Consider the following 17881-nt stretch of genomic DNA (forward strand, 5'->3'; position numbering starts at 1 on the left):
GGGATCCTCTCTGTCAGCTGCTGTGGGCAGCTCCCTCAGCACCGCGGGGGTTCCCATCTCTTCTGGGGGCTCCCTTGGCCTGGGGGGCTCAGGCCTGTGTCTGCCTTTCTCCCGCTGCGGTCAGATCTGCTGAGGCCGGCGCATCATCCCCGTTGTCCTTGGCAAATGGGCCCATCTCTTGCCCTCCCTGGTTCCCCCCACGCGTTCCTTGGTCTCTGTTCTCTGTCGCTGCTTTTGCTCCTTCTCATTAAAGCCTTTGTGCAGCACTGCTGGAGAGTCGTGGTTGTTTGTTCTCCTCCTCCCTCACCTGCTCCCTGCTCTGCCAGGGTGAGCACTGACTGCTGTCCTGAGCTCTCTGGGAGCTTCTCTAAACTCCCAGAAATTACACCAGAGCACCAAAGCCTCAGTCAGTGAGCTTGAGTCTGTAACCTGCAGATCACAGCACTGCAGGGCCCAATGCCAATTTGTTGCTTGTGAGAGTTATTTCAGATATTTCGAGAAACATTTCGTTCCTGTCAAAGTTTCTTCACAAAAACATTGCAAAGTTAGTCTTCTCTCTCCTGTTGTTGATTTTGGGATTTTTCAGTGGTGTGAGTACAGGATTGTAGGCGGGAAAGGAGAAAAGCACTTCTTTTCACACCTGGACATTGGCAGTGTGGCTTCAACAGAGTTTGCCAGCAAAGTTCACTCTGTTACTCACTAAATGGATTAAGCATAAATAGAATATTGATTTGAAATGTTTAGTGTTTTATAGGGACACTGTGAGTTCAGAAATTGTACGGTTTGCAAAGGATATGGATACAGAATTAAAGGGGTCAAAAGGGTTTGGCAGTACTCGATCCACAGTCACAGCAAGGACTAAATTACAAATTCACAGTGACAACATTCATCCCTTTATCAATTCTCTCTCTCACATACACACACACACACACACACACACACACACACACACACACAGATACACACACACTTTCTGTATTTTGGTGTGTAAATATACCTGTCGAAAATACCCCCCGAAAATGACAGGTCTTGGAAAATATTTTTGTTTCCCGAACACCACAAAATTTCTGTTCACACACTTTCAAGGAAAGAGCCAACACAAGCTGTGGCCAGGATGAAACGTTGTTACGACTAAAGCCCACTCTCTTACAACCCTACAAAGAGTGCTCCAAAATGAGACCATTTGAGCTCTCCTGGACCGCAGCAGGCTGTGACCAGCAACGGCCCTGAGTGGGACGGCTCTCACAGCCAGTGAACTCTCAGGGTTGCAATACTTGGAGGATTGCCCAACAAGGGCGAGTCCCGGGCTGATGCCCACGCTCCTTGAGGCCTGACCCTTCCCCCTTTGGGAGATGCAAAGGCATCCAATGTGAGTGTTTCACTGACCACTGAGGGAAATGTTCCACAGGTACGTTGCTTGTACAGGCTCTTCATGTCTGTGTGCATGCACGTGTGCACATATTTGCTGTAGCAAATCTGGGAGAAATACTGCTTCCTTAGATGTTTAAGTACCTTGGAGATCTAAGTAAGTATGGCCTGTTAATAAGGCTAAGTTACAGATATAGACTTACCTAAATGGTGCTTAGTGGGGTTCTTTTGCTAAGTTGCTAAGTATATCTTTGAAGTTGTAAGTTAGGTTAAAAGCTATGAAGTGTTTTTCCTCTGTCAAATTTTAGGGGAAGATATTATTTAGGTTTTAGGTATTAGTAAAGTTAAAATAGTGTTAAGTTTGAGTGCTGCAAAGCTTTTAGGCTGTGTTCCTACGTATCCTTGCCCTCACTGTCTTTTGTCTCACACACGCACACATACTCATAGATATACAAACCCAGACACACAGACATCCCCTAGATAGTTCTTGTTTAATTTCTGTTTAGGTTGCTTGGCTTTTGTTTGGTTTTGTTGTTGGTTGTTTGATCTTGTTGTGCCTGAAGTGTCCTGTGGGTAGGAGAGTGAATGTTGCCAAGGAAGTTTGTAGTGGTTTTGTTTAATAGGAAAGGTGTTTGTTGCTGGTACCCTTGGGAGTGATTTTGAAGGGATGTGACGCAGTCGTTGGCAAGAGGAGCGTTGGGCGGAAGCGCGTGGGTGTGGGGGTGGGTGTGGGTGTGGGTGTGGCGGGCCAGGGTAGGTGATGAGCAGGGCTGGCAGGGCTGGAGCAGGTAGTTGTGGCCGAGTGGTGAAGGCGATGGACTAGAAATCCATTGGGGTTTCCCCGCGCAGGTTCGAATCCTGCCAACTACGGGCACATGTCCCTTTTGGGCTGCGGGCAGCTGACCACCTGCACTTGCAGCCTCAACAATGAAGAAGGAAAGGGGAAATGCAGAAAGACCTGGATCTTTGCATTTCATCCCTGTGCAGTAGCACCAAGTGTTAAAGGCAAGGAGCCTCAGCTTGACAACCTGGCTACTTGTGGCACCAAGTGGCCCTAACTCAGAGCTTTTACTTCAGAGTAACCGTGAGCAACATTGCCCTGAGGCAGCAGAATGTGCAGAGCGAAAAGAGGCGAATAGTTTCTGCTGGCAATTGCAAGCAAAGGCAACGGGTGTCCCTCCTTGGCCAGCAAAGATCTGAAGTGTCAGGCAGGGGCAGTGGTGCAGCGTGCTGGGAGCACAGGTGTATTTGTGGTGAGGGGTGCAGGCGAGAGGATGTTGTTGGATTTGAGGTAGCCTGATGGATGGCAAGGCTGCAGGGTGCAGGCTGTGTGCGGGGGTGCTGGGAGCAGGTGCAGGGACAGGATGGGTGTGAAAGGGGCAGTGTGTGTGCAGGGCTGTGTGCAGGGAGGTGTGGGAGAAGGGCAAGGGCAGGGCGTGGAGGTGTGGAGGGCAGGCTGAAGGGAGGTGAATTGTCAGGGTGTCTATTTTGTGGGGTGGGGGAGGCGGAGCAGAGAGGAAGGGAAGGAGTGAGGGGCAGCAGTGGTGGGCAGCAGGAGGCTGCGGTGATGGCAATGGCAGACAGGTGTGAGGAGGAGCAGAGTGGCGCAGCGGGAGCGTGCTGGGCCCATAACCCAGAGGTCGATGGATCGAAACCATCCTCTGCTAAGGTGCTTTTTTTCTCCAGGGCTGCCCTGCACAAGAACTTGTATCCTGCTTGGCTTCTGCTTTTTGGGTAACACTTGCCATGGCCTTCCTTCTCCTTCTATACCTTCTATCAGCTCTTGGTAGAAATGATAAAACTTGTATAATTTTTTAAACTTAGATTTGTCAGGCGTTTTTTCGATTAGCACAGGCGGAGGTGAATCAATGCTTTTCTTCAAATAATTCTTTTAATCCATGTTTTGGGTTTCCCTGGGTGGGGACTAATGGGCTTCAATAACCGAAAATTCCCAGATATTACTTGCAGAGCAGGTGGTAGGTAAAGGAGGAGGAGAACAAACAACCACGACTCTCCAGCAGTGCTGCACAAAGGCTTTAATGAGAAGGAGCAAAAGCGGCGACACAGAACAGAGACCAAGGAACGCGTTGGGGGAACCAGAGAGGGCGAGAGATGGGCCCATTTGCCAAGGACAACGGGGATGATGCGCCGGCCTCAGCAGATCTGACCGCAGCGGGAGAAAGGCAGACACAGGCCTGAGCCCCCCAGGCCAAGGGAGCCCCCAGAAGAGATGGGAACCCCCGCGGTGCTGAGGGAGCTGCCCACAGCAGCTGACAGAGAGGATCCCACGGCTGTGCTCTGAGGGAAGGAGGTGAGGATGGGGCCCGGCAGGGTCACCACCACCGGCGAAGGCTCGATGTACACCGTGGAGTCAGCGCAGCGGGCGAGGCAGGGCTCACTGCAGCTGCTGGCAAGGGGGGTTGGGCCACAGGGGCCGCAGGGCCGTGGGGGACAGGGTCTGCAGCAAGACATCTCTCGGTGTGGGAGGCAAAGCTGCAACACAGAGCAGGGAACACCAACCAGCCTCAGGATCAGTCTGTCTCTCTGTCCCTCAGCCTCTACCCTGGGACACGTCTGCTCTTCAAAACACACTCTGTGCCTACAGCTCCCAGCACCCTCCTCGAGCCCCCCGAGTGGCACGGCACGGGAAGGCCGCCCCACTTCAGCAATAGGACCCAGCAGAGCGGCTCTAAGGCCCCTGTGGAAAGACTGGTCACAGCCCATCTCCAGAGCAGACATGGCTGTGTTAGACAGTGTCCCGGCATGCACGGGCACATGTTGTTACACCATGGCAGGTGCAAATTCTGCTGGGCACATCCCCTGAGGCTGAGCCCCATTGATCCCCTCCTGCTGGAACAAAGCCCCCTCTTCCCAGCTGTCCCCAGCCCCCAGCATGGAAAGGCTGACGGCCTCCAACAGTTCTGTGTCGGGCCCAAGCTGAGGCAGCCCAAGGATCAAGCCGGGCGGCCTCCATGACAGCAGTTCAGCCCACAGGGAGGGATGGAGCGGGCTCAGGCTTACCTCGTTCCTTGAGGAAAGGGAGGCCAGAGACCAGGATGCAGAGGCTGCAGCAGAGCAGCCTTTTATGCTGGGTCCCAGAGCCCTGAGGGGCCACAAACATTCCTTGTTTCTGAAGCATCCAAACTCCTGGGAGTGGCCACTTGCGAGGCCTCACTGCTGATGAGGTCCCTGCCTCTTTCATCTCAGGCATTTTTCACCAGTTTCACACTCCCAAACGTGTAAATGATTAATGTGTGTCCCAGCTTCCTAAGACAACTTCATTTGGAGGTCCCAAGCCAGTGTATAAGGTGAATTGAAATGTATTTGTTCAGTGTCTATGAGTTTCTGTCACTTGCTCTTCTTGATGGTTAATTTGGCTCCAGTTACAGTTAAGTTCAGCCATTAAGTGACACCTCAGGTCACACCCAGGAGCTTTCAGTGCAGGCACTCAGGCTCATCCTGAGAGTCATTTCTTTCATGGGTCATCACAGAAATACAGAAGACTGTGGGTCAGTTGAGGTACAAGGTCAACACTGCACAACCCCATAGTGGGGAAGAGACCCAACTCTGCAGGGAGGTGGCAAAGCTCAGTGGCAAGGGAAGCCCATGTTCAGCTGAAAGGATGTCCCCTGCAGGCCTGAGTGACAGCCACTGGGAACTTGCTTACAGTCACAGGCTGTGCCACGGCCTGGTTTTGTGATCAAAGAGATGCTGTGTCCTCCCCTGAAACAGAGCCACAGCCACACTGACCTGCTTTACTCAGCGTGCTCGTCCCAGAGGCACAGACCTGGCTGGTGGCTTTGGGGAAAAGGCTGAGGGCAGGGAGCCCATGGCTGTTTTTTGCTGGGTCTGGGATGGGATTTCCCATTCCATGCAATTTACATTTCAAAGGGACACTGGACCAGTCTCCCAGAGCAGCAGAGTGGGTGTCATTGTGATGTGGAAGAGCTGGGAAAATCCCTGAGCTCCAGGCAAACCTGAGTCACCCAGTGTGGACTTCAGTGGACTGGGTGCCACAGACTCAGGCGCTCAAGGCATAACAGAGCTCATACCCTCAATGTTCTGCTGCCATGAAGGATATTTCCCCACCTTGTATTCCCAGTCGTGGATCACCTGGTGCTTGTCTGCAATCTCCTGCATTTGCTGTCTCCCAAGGCAGGGTCTTTTGGTGGCAGCTCAAGGGCTGTGGTGACTCCGAGTACCCCACATCAATCCCAGAAGGTGTGTGTGGAGCTCTGGAGGTCTTGTGCTCCTATCAACTGCTCTGGGCAGATCTCACTGCCCCAGCTGCTCAGCAGGCTCTGGGCCTTGTCCTGCTGACTTCTAAGCACAGACACAGCTTACAAAAGAGGTCACTATCCCTTGTACAGCTCTCCCAGGCCTTTCGCTCGACCTCCCCCAGGTAACTCTGGGATTTCCTTTCTTGCAACTTGTGATTGCTGCCTCTCGCCCTGTGACAGTGCAGCTCTCAGGAGAGTTTGGCTTCATTCTCTGCAGAACTGCCAGGAGATGGTGGAGGCAGCAGCTCCATGCCACCCTCCATGCCTTGCCCATCTCCAGCAGGTGTCAGAAGCGCAGTGCCCTCGGCCTCCCCCATGTCAGGGCCTGCAGCCCTTATGTTCTGCCTGGTCCACTAGAAGTGCTTCTCTCTCCAAGAGATCACCACCACCACCTCCTGTGTCCCTGGGGACACCAAATGGGGACAGCAACCCAGATGTGTCCTCTGCAGTGCCAAGGAAAGGGCAACAGCCATGGGGTGATTAGATAGCTGGATTTTGGGGTGAGATCTGGGCATGGAGAATGAGAAGCTCTCAGGATTAGGGGTGAAAGCTCTGATGGGACAGATATTCTCTCCGCTTTCCAGCCCTTCTGCCCCAAATGGGTTCCTTGTCACAGGCCTGAGAGTGCAATGCAGAGCAGGTGGCATTCCCTGCACACTCCTAGCCCCTGCTGCTGTCCAGGCTGCCATGGCATGTGCTCACCAGTGCACGCAGCCTCAGTGTCATCTCCTGCTGGTCCTGCTCATCAAGGAAATGGGAAGCTCATCTGTAGGAGCCCTTTCCATCTCCTGGTGGCCTCCTGGGGGTGCAGAGCATCTCTGGAAGTGCTGCTCAGGAGACAGGGACATGTCTGACAGTGGCAGTGTTCAGAGGACAATGGGACAAGGCGCAGAGGTTATTGTGGCAGCTGGGAAGTTTGTTCTTCTCTGAGAGGGAGCAAAGAATTCCAGAGGCCTCTCCCAACCTCCATTATCCTGGGTCACCCTTCATCACCTGGGCCCTTGAGCGGCCACCAAAAGGCAATGCCTTTTGGAAAGCTGCAGCAGCAGCAGCACAGGATTACATGGATGTACAAGGTGGTTTGGGACTGGTCCTAAAAGTTCTGGAAATGACTCTGACAATAGCAAAATATTTCCTAGGAAAGAGGCCATGTGCTGTGGTTTCCCTGGAACGCCTTAGTCCAGGGCAGCGTGTGCACTCATTTCCACATCAGCATGATTCAGTGTTGCCTGAAGCTCATGGATTTTCCCAACTCTTCCACATCACAATGATTCCCACAAATGATTCCTTAAAGCTCTGGGAGCCTGATCCAATATCCCTTTGAACTGTGATATTAGGTGAATGGGCAAATGATGCCTGCCCCAGGAAAAGAAGCCATGAGCTTTGGGCTCCCTGCCCTCAGCCTCTGCCCCAAAGCCGCCATCCAGATCCCGACCTCAGGGCTGGACACACTGAGCAAAGTGGGTCAATTTGTGTTTGGGAAAATGGGTCAATTTGTCTTTCAGCGTGTGACACAAACATGCTTTTGATCATCTACTTGCATGTTGATTGCCTTGTATTCTAGAGGTTCCCAACTTCCCAAGCAGAGGCTAGAGATCTGGTTGAAAAGTGCATTAAGTGGGAGTAAAACATTTGAGATGAAAGAGGCAGGGACCTCATCAGCAGTGAGGCCTCGCAAGTGGCCACTCCCAGGAGTTTGGATGTTTCAGAAACAAGGAATGTTTGTGGCCCCTCAGGGCTCTGGGACCCAGCATAAAAGGCTGCTCTGCTGCAGCCTCTGCATCCTGGTCTCTGGCCTCCCTTTCCTCAAGGAACGAGGTAAGCCTGAGCCCGCTCCATCCCTCCCTGTGGGCTGAACTGCTGTCATGGAGGCCGCCCGGCTTGATCCTTGGGCTGCCTCAGCTTGGGCCCGACACAGAACTGTTGGAGGCCGTCAGCCTTTCCATGCTGGGGGCTGGGGACAGCTGGGAAGGGGGGGCTTTGTTCCAGCAGGAGGGGATCAATGGGGCTCAGCCTCAGGGGATGTGCCCAGCAGAATTTGCACCTGCCATGGTGTAACAACATGTGCCCGTGCATGCCGGGACACTGTCTAACACAGCCATGTCTGCTCTGGAGATGGGCTGTGACCAGTCTTTCCACAGGGGCCTTAGAGCCGCTCTGCTGGGTCCTATTGCTGAAGTGGGGCGGCCTTCCCGTGCCGTGCCACTCGGAGGGCTCGAGGAGGGTGCTGGGAGCTGTAGGCACAGAGTGTGTTTTGAAGAGCAGATGTGTCCCTGGGGAGAGCTGAGGGACAGAGAGACAGACTGATCCTGAGGCTGGTTGGTGTTCCCTGCTCTGTGTTGCAGCTTTGCCTCCCGCACCGAGAGATGTCTTGCTGCAGACCCTGTCCCCCACGGCCCTGCGGCCCCTGTGGCCCAACCCCCCTTGCCAGCAGCTGCAGTGAGCCCTGCCTCGCCCGCTGCGCTGACTCCACGGTGTACATCGAGCCTTCGCCGGTGGTGGTGACCCTGCCGGGCCCCATCCTCACCTCCTTCCCTCAGAGCACAGCCGTGGGATCCTCTCTGTCAGCTGCTGTGGGCAGCTCCCTCAGCACCGCGGGGGTTCCCATCTCTTCTGGGGGCTCCCTTGGCCTGGGGGGCTCAGGCCTGTGTCTGCCTTTCTCCCGCTGCGGTCAGATCTGCTGAGGGCGGCGCATCATCCCCGTTGTCCTTGGCAAATGGGCCCATCTCTCGCCCTCCCTGGTTCCCCCCATGCGTTCCTTGGTCTCTGTTCTGTGTCGCTGCTTTTGCTCCTTCTCATTAAAGCCTTTGTGCAGCACTGCTGGAGAGTCGTGGTTGTTTGTTCTCCTCTTCCCTCACCTGCTCCCTGCTCTCCAAGGAGGATCCTTCCCTCTCCTCTGGCTACAAATGGAAGCCCAATGATGGGGCAGTGCCCAGTGCTGGTAGAACTCCTTGAATAGATTGCAGAGCAATGGAAAGAAATTGGCAGGTAAAAGCGGAAAAGAAGCTGCAGAGAAAAGGAGCAAATAAGAGAAGTTGACAGGGGTGGACATACACAGTAACCTGCTCTTCCTGCAGGAATGGTCCAACCTGGAAACAGCTGCCAGAGCTTTGTACCCCAATCTCTGGTTTTGGATGCATTCAGCACAGGAGCCAGTGGTCCCAGAGCAGAGTCCTCTGCCTGTCCCATTTTGAGTGGGTGACCTGCTCCTCAGGTGCTGTGTGCTTCATCGGAGATCTGTGCGGAAGCAAAGCAGCAGCAGCAGCAGCAGCAACAGCAGCAGCAGCAGCAGCAGCAGAGGAGAGGTGTGAGAGTGTACGCATGCTGAGGGCAAGGCTGAGGGCACCAAAAGGCTCAGGTCCCACTGAGATTTGAACTCAGATCACTGGATTCAGAGTCCAGAGTGCTCACCATTACACCATAGGACCTCCTGCCCAGGTGACCTGGGGCTCCTGGCCTCAGCCTCACTCAGCCTTATGGCCCCAGCTGAGCAACGCTGGCTCTCCACGGCCTTGCCCATCTGACACCAAGTGCACCCTTCCTGCAGGCCCTCCAGCCACTCTCCAATCACACCATCCTGCAGGGCAGCAGCACAGCTCCTCCTGAATGCCTGCCATGGCCTCTCTTACAAGTGTCACGCTTCAAATCACGCAAAATCTTCTCTTTCCCAATTTGCAACAAGCCCTTTCTGACTCTCCGGCCAAGAGGGCTGGGGTTGTGCAGTGAAGAGAATGCCAGTATGGCTGGCCAGTGGAGCATTCATAGTTTCAAGGGCAAGAGGGGCAGTCAGGGGTTGCTGCCAAAGGCTGGGAACAGGGTGGAGCTGGCTTGGGTCAAAGGTCAGGGGGCCCAGCGATCGCAGCCATGAAATGTCCCTGTGAACTCCTGAGACGAGCGGCCTGCTGGCACTGCTCAGCAAGGGGGATTGCGGCGTTTTTGGGGTACATGTGGGCGCAGCACCAGTGACATGTGCGGGACCGTTGCGGTAGGCAGTGTACAAAGGTGTCTGTGAGCGTATCAGGGCAGCATGGGGGTTGCCATCAGGTGATTGAGTGGGGCCTGGCTTTCTGGCAAGTGTTTGGAGGGGCTCAGGTTCCCGGCTGAGATTAACTGTGCCTTTGGAGTTTTAAGCAGTGCAAGAGTGAAGATGGCCCCGAGGAAATGCTTTTTGCCCTGGCTCATGTCTCAGTCCGAACTGCAGCTGGAAATGCTTTGCTTTAGCCATGGACTGCCACCTTGAGAGAATGTGATGAATGCTATATATACAGTTGAGAAGTGTACATCACTAGTGTGTTTCATCTAGTGTACGGACTGCAAAGGGACTATAAAGACCAGTGCTGGCTTTTTCTTCTCAGAATTTTTTTTTGGGAGCAGCTGCTGGATATTTTGAAGGGCTTTGGGATCTGCAAGAGTGACAGGGTAAGATGGCACACAGAGCTTGAAGGAAATATCGGATATCCAGGGAACTGGATGCAGTTCAGTGGGTACGGGTTACATGTTGAGCAGCTGATGGCACAGAAAAGCTTCTAAAAAGAACGGAGCTGTTCTGCAATTGCCTTTGCTTTTGCAGCCTATTAACTGCACAGCCAACAATGAAATGATTTTTCCTTCCCTGCTACATGCAGGATCACATTCTGTCAGTCTCCAAGAGCCAGTATGCACAGCAGAGCTCTTCCATGAACTGTTCTCACACGAATGGGGCTGGGCCAGAAAAGAGCTTGTAGTTTTCCTGGGCACTGTCAGCGTTCATGAACACAACCACATGATGGTGGTGTTGACTCGCAGAAGGACATGCAGTGAGCCCAGCTCGAAACCACTCCAATCCCAGAGCCAGGTTAGAAACGTCCCTGCTCTCAAACCAACGGTGTCAGAACAAAAAGATTTAACTGATCTTCCTCTTCTGAGAGCAAACCCTTCTTTGCACCACACTCAAACAGCAGCATGAACTCCTTTGCCCTAACAAAGCTTTTCACTCTCACAGAGTCCAGCCACAAACCTGAAAACATCTGGCAAAAACAGAGCTCAGAAAAGTGCCAGCTGAGAAAGCTCTTCCTGCCTGCAACTTTCCCTGCACCCCTTGAGAGACCAGCGCACACCCTGCTATTGGCACTGTGCTCCTCAGCACTGAGTACCATCCTAAGCCTTCAGTCTCACAGTCAGCATCCAAACGCAACGGCACCAGGGAAGAACCCTGTCAGTATATTTTTGGAGCTGGGAGGCTCCATGCCTGGAAATGCTGCCAGCATTGCTATTTGGGTTTTTTTGGTCTTGGCCAAAACTGGGCATTACATTTCTTCCCAGAGAAAGACAGTTTTCCCTTGATTGTTGGGATTACACACTGAGTGTCTAAGGGCTATGTTGTCTTTTTCTCCTAAATGGAAAAGTCGGGGAATGGGGATGCTCCCAGCTGTCACAGACACATGGGAACAGTCCAGTTCCAGTGAGGAATGTGGTGCCCAGTTTGTGGTATGCACTGTGAGATGATCTTTGCTGTTGTTTATTACTTACAGCCTGTTGGGAATTCTGGTCTTGATTTGGCAAGAGCCAAGTAGCTTGGAGGTTTCTTCTGTCAGAAATCCATCCAGATCTTTTGCCTGGCTGTTCCAAGGGGAAGGAACAGCTTTGGAGTTGTTGAAGCCACAGGCTGTGGATGCATCTCCTGAAAACCAGTCTATGATTGTTTGTCTGACTGTACCTACCCATGGCTTCCAGTGACCCTCCTGGTGTTCTGGATATTCCCAGGAGAGGATATTACAACACCTGCTTTTTAAGTCAGGAATTTCAAATGCAGTAAGTTGTTCATATTTCATGTGAGCTGTCCCAATTGTGGGATGTGAGAGAGAACACCCCACACTGCTATTTGACATAATCCAAACTGGAACTGCGGCTGACCGAGTATTTTAGAGCACTGAGGCCACGAGTTTATCTTTGAACAGCATCCCCAGGGAATGCTGAGGCATCCCATGCACTTGGCAGCACATCCCTGATGTGGTGCAAAAAGAGGATGGGGGAAGTTCTGAGTTAGTGGGAGAAGGTTTCTGGAATGGAATTGGGATAGGTGCTGATCCTGTCATGGAAGCATGGGGTGGGTTGGCTTGGAAGGCTTCAACAACTCCAAAGCTGTTCCTTCCCCTTGGAACAGCCAGGCAAAAGATCTGGATGGATTTCTGACAGAAATCCAAAGACCATCTGGACTTAGTCGTCCCATTCCATGGCAACGAACATGTCCAAAACTGCCTCCTGACCCTCATGGACAAAGTGAGTGTCTTCCATAGTGCTTGTTTGTGAGTGGGAGTGGCTGTAGGCAGCTCTGGCAGAGCACCTAGAGACCAGGTGAAAATAGCAATGGGATTGTTTTTGCTGCTGCTGAATGTGGTTTTCTCTTTTAAGATGCTCCTCTGGGTGATCGTTTTCACAGTAGTTTCCTAGGGCTCATTTGAGGGTAATTCAAATAGTTTGAATATAGGTGAAATACAGTGGAGAAAAAATGTCAACCTTATCCATTTCTAGTAATTCTGAATTTCTTCCACAACACCTTTCTGGGGGAAACCTGGTTAAAGATGGAGAGGAACAAGTGTTCTAAACCCCCCTGGCTCTCTGACAGGGCAAATCTTTCTGTAATCTCATCAGATGTCTCTGATAAACTGCAGGATCACAAGGTTTTCCAAGAAAATAAAACAAGGACAGAGATGAGGGAACAGGCTTCCAATTAATAATGATTTGATGGATGTAAGAATGACTTTTTTATGTTTAGTGCTCTGCTCCCCTTTTTATCACTGGAATAATTTTAAAATTATTCCCTTAACAAGTCATCTAAATTTGAAAAATTAAATTTGAGAGGAAATGATGCAAAATAAATGCAGGAGAAGACATCACAGAATCATCATGGAATCCCAGAAGGGTTTGGGTGTGAAGGGACTTTAAGAATCCCCTTATTCCATCCCCTGCCATTCCATCCACTAGTCGAGGTTGCTCCAAGCCCTGTGCAGCCTTGGACACTTTCAAGGATGGGGCAGACACTATTTCTCTGGGTTTCTGGGTGCAAGTGGAAATTTCCAGCATGGAACTAAGATATCTCCTCTGCTCTGTTTGGCTGCAGCATGGCTTTGGGAGGCAGAGGGTGTGGAAACAGGAGCTTTGCCAGCTGCCTTGGGGAAGTCACTGATGTCCCAAAACCCAGCAAGGCAAAGATTTGTGGTTTAACCTCCGACTAAAAGAAGAGGCCAAGCCAGGAGTGGGAACCGACCACAGAGCAGGGATGGTGCCCAGGAGAGAGACCATCCTGAAGGTCCCACGACCCACTCACTGACTGAATCACTGAAAAACAGGGACTGAAGTTTTCTGAAACTGGCCCATATCTGCCTGCACCCAAATTCAACCCCAAATCAATGTTTTTGTGTACAGCTGGGATGAGACCACAGCTGATGTTACTCCCCTGGGAGTAGCAGAGAGTCTGCAGCCAGGAAGGGCCAAGCTGTGTTTAAAACACACTGAGGTACAAAAGAGCTGGAGTAATTTCCTACCAGGTAACTTGACTTGGAAGCAGCATTCCAAACTTCTTTCCACATTTATCTCCTGGATGGGGATGCCTAAAGAAGAAGGGGGTGAAGTATTCTTAACAAAAGAAGAGCAAAATTAATTAGTGACCAAAGACTTAAAATTAAAGCATGAAAAATTGAAGTATGAATGGAGGCGCCTTTAGGACACTTCCTGTTCCTTAATATCTATGGGATTTAAATTAAGGCCCAAATCCTGGTGTTCTGCAAGTGTTGTACAGCCAGGGAGGGAGACAAGAGCCTGGAATCTCTCCCCAAAAACTGTCTGCTGGTTTGTTTGACCAGGCATAGAAATAACTGTGTAATCCCTAGGCCTGCACATATGGAGAAAGGTTTATTTGTCTCCTGTGGGTTGGTTCAACATATTTTCAAAATGATGGAAACTGTTTTTATTGAAATGCCAGAGGTGCCAAGTGCTTTCCCCAGCCAGAGCTCAGAAGTGGTTAATGCCCATATTCCCAATCTCTCCAGGCAGCAGCACTGGAGCACTTGCACCCAAGCATGCCCAGGGTGCCAAGTGCCAGCAGGAGGCAAATCCGGGGACTGGACAGTGGGAGTTTGCCCTGCTCCTGGGATCCTGGGCACAGAACAGCCACGGGTGCCCCGGGCCCTGCTGGGCACGGCAGGCCCGGTGCACGTTCCTGTGCCAGGCCCTGCCCATGCTCCGCGTGCAGCACGTTGGTTTTTATTTCTTCAATTATGTTCAGGTTGAGCTTGTCATCAAGAGTCAAGTTTCCATTGTCACCAAATTCCTGCCCAAGAGTTCCAAGTGACCAACTGAGCCCAGGTCACAGAGTACCATAATTTGGAATATTTTTCGTAGGTGTAGGCAGGGAATTGTTTTTGAGAAAAACCAAAGCTAAAGGATATGGGGTCTGAGGGAAGGAGAGGGCTTCTGTGTCAAATTAAAAACACATTGTGAAAAATAAATCCATGGAACAGCTAATTTCCAATTCTGGAGTGGCACTTCCAGTCCTGGACTGGCTTTTTTAAAATAAAAAGATTTTTGTGCACCATGTCCATGGTGGGATTCCAGAGAACAGGAAGGGCATGGTCCTCTGGAAATGTTCCCAAGAAACCACACCGACCCAATACCTGACCGCAGCCCAGAGGGAGATCTCTTAACCAACATCTCTGGCTGGTCTTGCTATGTCCTGACAGTTCCCATGCTGACACACAACAGGTTCCTCTGCCCAATGCATTGGGAAGTATCCCCAAGATGCCACAAAGAAAGGAGAGTCTTACAGAGTCTTGGGATTCAGGGGATAAAAAAGGAGTTTTCAGTCTTTTACATCTCCCACTCTGTCAGCTTCAGGCTCAGGGAGACAGGGAGAATGATAGATTTTACAGATCCTGGTCTCACTTCAGCCTTCCTGCAGGTACAGTCTGACAGGGAGTGGGAAAAAACAGGTCAGGATGGATAGCCTACTTCCAGAAAATCATCATAATCCACAAACCATTAAGTAGAACTGTAAGAACTTCCCAAAATGTTGATTTCCCTGCAGAGTGGCTAAAAAGCTAAGTTGAAGTACAAGCTCGATCTGCCATGGAGAGACTGTGGAAAGCCCAGAAGTAAAAACTACTTGGCCAATTCCATAAAATATTCCAAAACTAGGCTCCTGAAATATGACCATCTCTACTCTCACCTGGTGGTGGAAGGATGAGTGATGATTCTTCCTCTGATGGGTTTTTTGGGATCTGCAGTGAACTGCAACAGAAAACAACCAAAATCCACTTATTTCCCACAGCTGGAACAGAAATTGGGGAAAAAGGACACAGGTGCACTCCTGGCACCCATCACCTTGGGATCAAGCCCCTCCAAACCAATGCAAGAAGAGACTGAATGACAAAGCCCTGGGGACCAAATTGCTGGGATTTATAAGAAAACTGATGAGTTTTATTTTGGCAATAAAGCCCAGTTGATGTTTGTCTCATCAGCCCAGCAGCATCTCCAGAAGCGTGGCCAGGTGCATCTGCCTGGCAGAGAGCTCCCCCCTTTCAGAGTAACCTGGGAGGTGCAGGGCCATGGCACCGGCCACCATCAGCAGCACGTACCTGGGAAAGGGCAGGCAGAGGCTCAGCAGCATTCCCAGGCTTGGCTAATGCCTCCACAGCCTCACCCATCATCAGCATCACCAGGATTTTTAATGCCCTGCCTCAACCTGTTCCCATTGCTCACCACACAAGAACACACAGCAAACCCCAGGAAATCTCCAATGGCCAGGGGAAGCCCCGCCCTGCGCCTGAACTCCTTTACTCCATCACAGAAATTCACAGTGAGCTCCTAGCATGTTTCTGCATGGCAGCAGAGTAGGTGTACACCTACAAAGCCATTCAGAAAGGAGCTCTGTGCAAACAACAGAGGACTGAAATTCTCAGAACTCATTGTCTTTGTTTTCTTTGAACAGGAAAACCACAAAAGGGAAAGGTTTTGATTACATATATGACATCTGCTCTTTTTAGTTAGCTTCTCTGTAAGAAGGGATGGTGTGAACATAAACACCATTACTGCAGGATAGATACAGGATTGAATTTACAAAGATAATATCTTTAGTGTGACTAATGCTCTACTCTAAAAGCCAGATCAGAATTCAGGATATGCAGGCTGAAGCTTTGATCCTCAAGGCAAAATACAGCTTCAAACTTGTGATACAAGTTTAACTTGCACAGGTTAATCAATTATATCATCAAAGAGGTTTGTACCTGCAACACAGAGAGGGAAGATTCAGTAAGTCATTAGAGAGAGGAAAGGTGGGTTCAGCAGAACACACAGGAGCTGCTGGTGGCTCAGGAATGGGAAAATTATAACAGAGCACAGAACCAATATATTTATCAACTCTCAAATTCCTGAGCAGCTTAAGAACTGTTAAAGTTTAAACAGTTCTTTATCTGAATTTAACTTTGAAAACTGGTGTTTGTATTTCAAGAAAACATTTCTGTGTCTGAAAGTGCTTCTTCAGTTTCATTCAGCTGGTCTCATAAAAAACATCATTTGACCCTCCAATTTCTGTAATTATAGCAAGACCATAAAAACTTTTTGATTCAGTAAGGAAACTAACAAAAGAAAAAAAAGAATATTTTTTATATTTCTACTAATAAATTCCAAAACCATAAATCAAACAAAACTTTAAAGCCTTAACTAAAGATAATATAAATAAAAAGAGGGCATGATATAAAGTGTCCTTCCTTTTCCAAAGTCACAAAGTTGCCTGATCCAGAAGGCTGGTATTTCGAAAGGATTAGAAGCATTTCCCCATGTCCAATGGGATGAACATGTTCAGAAGATAAATGTTTAGGAGATCTTTCTAGAGATATAAAGATCTGGGGGGAAAAAAAAACCCAAAACATTTATTTCACCTTTTAGTGCACAAGACACAACATCCTGAGATAGGATGGATTCCTACCCCAGCTGTCCAATTATCATTGGTTATTTGACAATTAAAAACATTTGTTCCCACTTCTGTTGGGGATGGGAACATCAAGCAATGCAAGGAACCAGCATTGCTTGATGTTCTCCACCATCTCCAAATTTTTTTTTTCAGCTCAGATTCAGCAGGAAATTGGAAGTCACAGATCTCAGAGAGAAGGAAGTTTCTGTACTACAACAACAGATTTATTTCTCTTATTTTTATATGAGAGTAATCACTGATAGTAAAGTTGTGTATCACATTCCTTAGTAGGTGAGGGTTAATGATGTGACAGCAACTGAAGCATGAAGTTTTAAACCTCAACATTAAGCAAGTCTATTATTAAAATTCATATTTATTCCAATCTTGTGCAATGCTCGTGACAGCTCAAAGAACTTTGATCTAAAAAAAAAAAAAATCTTTGAATACTGCTGATCCTTCTGAGAAGGCAAATTAAAATGGGCTCACAGAAGGCTGAAGCACAGTTTCCCAGAGTGAGGCCCCAGTAGAAGAGTAAAGAGAAATTGCATATAAAATACAAAGACACAAGACAAAAGGTGTATTAGCTGCAAATCAGAAATGGTCACTTGTGTCTTTGTGTGTATGTACAGAATGAGGCCATCTGGGGGCACCGACCTCAGTAACTTGACAGTTATTAAATTAAAAACTAATTAGGCCAGTTCAACAGCAAGCCACCCATGTGACATGTCCCAACATTCTTTGAGTGGGCTCTTAGAGTCATGAACAGTGAAGATACTTCACCTTATGAATGCTTTCCCCAAAGTGGATGGTGGGGAGAAGAATGAAATTACAAGGTGGATTTTTATCAAGTTCAGCTTGGGAAACACAGCCCGAGTCTCAAATACCAGTGAGGTAAAAGATGCAGCAAGATTAGAAATGATGAATAAATGAACTGCGTGGTTTTATTTGTATAATGAAAAATTGGAAAAATTGGAAAAATTGGAAAAACTGCTGTCTTTGATGTACACAGGAAATGGCAGAGGCAGGGGTGGAGGGATAACCAGCAAATAAGAACACGAAAGTTCCTGGCACAACTTGGAATTAGTCTCAGAACTTCTGGAGGCCAATTTAATACTCAAAACATCCTTTCCTATTCTAGATGCCTTTTTCTAATGGGGGTTTATTTATGCAATTAGATAGCAGGACTTGGGAAACATTTTAATATCAGCAGCACTTGATGCCAGGCCAAGTTTACCCAGTAGCTTAATTTATTGGGGGGGAAGCTTGGTTTTGGTTTGGTTCATCTCTA

The 17881-nt window shown here is 49.6% G+C and overlaps 2 protein-coding genes and 3 non-coding genes across 5 annotated transcripts; 3 read left to right on the forward strand and 2 right to left on the reverse strand.

Annotated features, from left to right (window-relative positions):
- The first annotated feature begins 2156 nt into the window (after positions 1-2156).
- TRNAS-AGA (transfer RNA serine (anticodon AGA)) lies at positions 2157-2238 on the forward strand. The gene has a single exon. It is a non-coding gene; the product is annotated as a tRNA-Ser (tRNA).
- Positions 2239-2963: 725 nt separating this feature from the next.
- TRNAM-CAU (transfer RNA methionine (anticodon CAU)) lies at positions 2964-3035 on the forward strand. The gene has a single exon. It is a non-coding gene; the product is annotated as a tRNA-Met (tRNA).
- A 487-nt stretch (positions 3036-3522) lies between these two features.
- Positions 3523-3840, reverse strand: LOC132331993 (feather keratin Cos1-1/Cos1-3/Cos2-1-like). Its single transcript, XM_059855982.1, has one exon. It carries the CDS (start codon positions 3838-3840, stop codon positions 3523-3525), a length of 318 nt encoding a protein of 105 aa, XP_059711965.1.
- A 4174-nt stretch (positions 3841-8014) lies between these two features.
- On the forward strand, positions 8015-8332 carry LOC132331994 (feather keratin Cos1-1/Cos1-3/Cos2-1-like). Its single transcript, XM_059855984.1, has one exon. The coding sequence runs from the start codon at positions 8015-8017 to the stop codon at positions 8330-8332; it is 318 nt and encodes a 105-aa protein (XP_059711967.1).
- A 672-nt stretch (positions 8333-9004) lies between these two features.
- On the reverse strand, positions 9005-9076 carry TRNAQ-CUG (transfer RNA glutamine (anticodon CUG)). Its single transcript has one exon. It is a non-coding gene; the product is annotated as a tRNA-Gln (tRNA).
- Positions 9077-17881: the final 8805 nt, after the last annotated feature.

The sequence above is a fragment of the Haemorhous mexicanus genome, chromosome 10, assembly GCF_027477595.1.
Source record: "Haemorhous mexicanus isolate bHaeMex1 chromosome 10, bHaeMex1.pri, whole genome shotgun sequence".
Classification (NCBI taxonomy): Eukaryota; Metazoa; Chordata; class Aves; order Passeriformes; family Fringillidae; genus Haemorhous; species Haemorhous mexicanus.

Coding starts and splice junctions, on each gene's coding strand:
- LOC132331993 (XM_059855982.1), bottom strand. CDS start 3,840: ATGTCTTGCTGCAGACCCTGTCCCCCACGGCCCTGCGGCCCCTGTGGC.
- LOC132331994 (XM_059855984.1), top strand. CDS start 8,015: ATGTCTTGCTGCAGACCCTGTCCCCCACGGCCCTGCGGCCCCTGTGGC.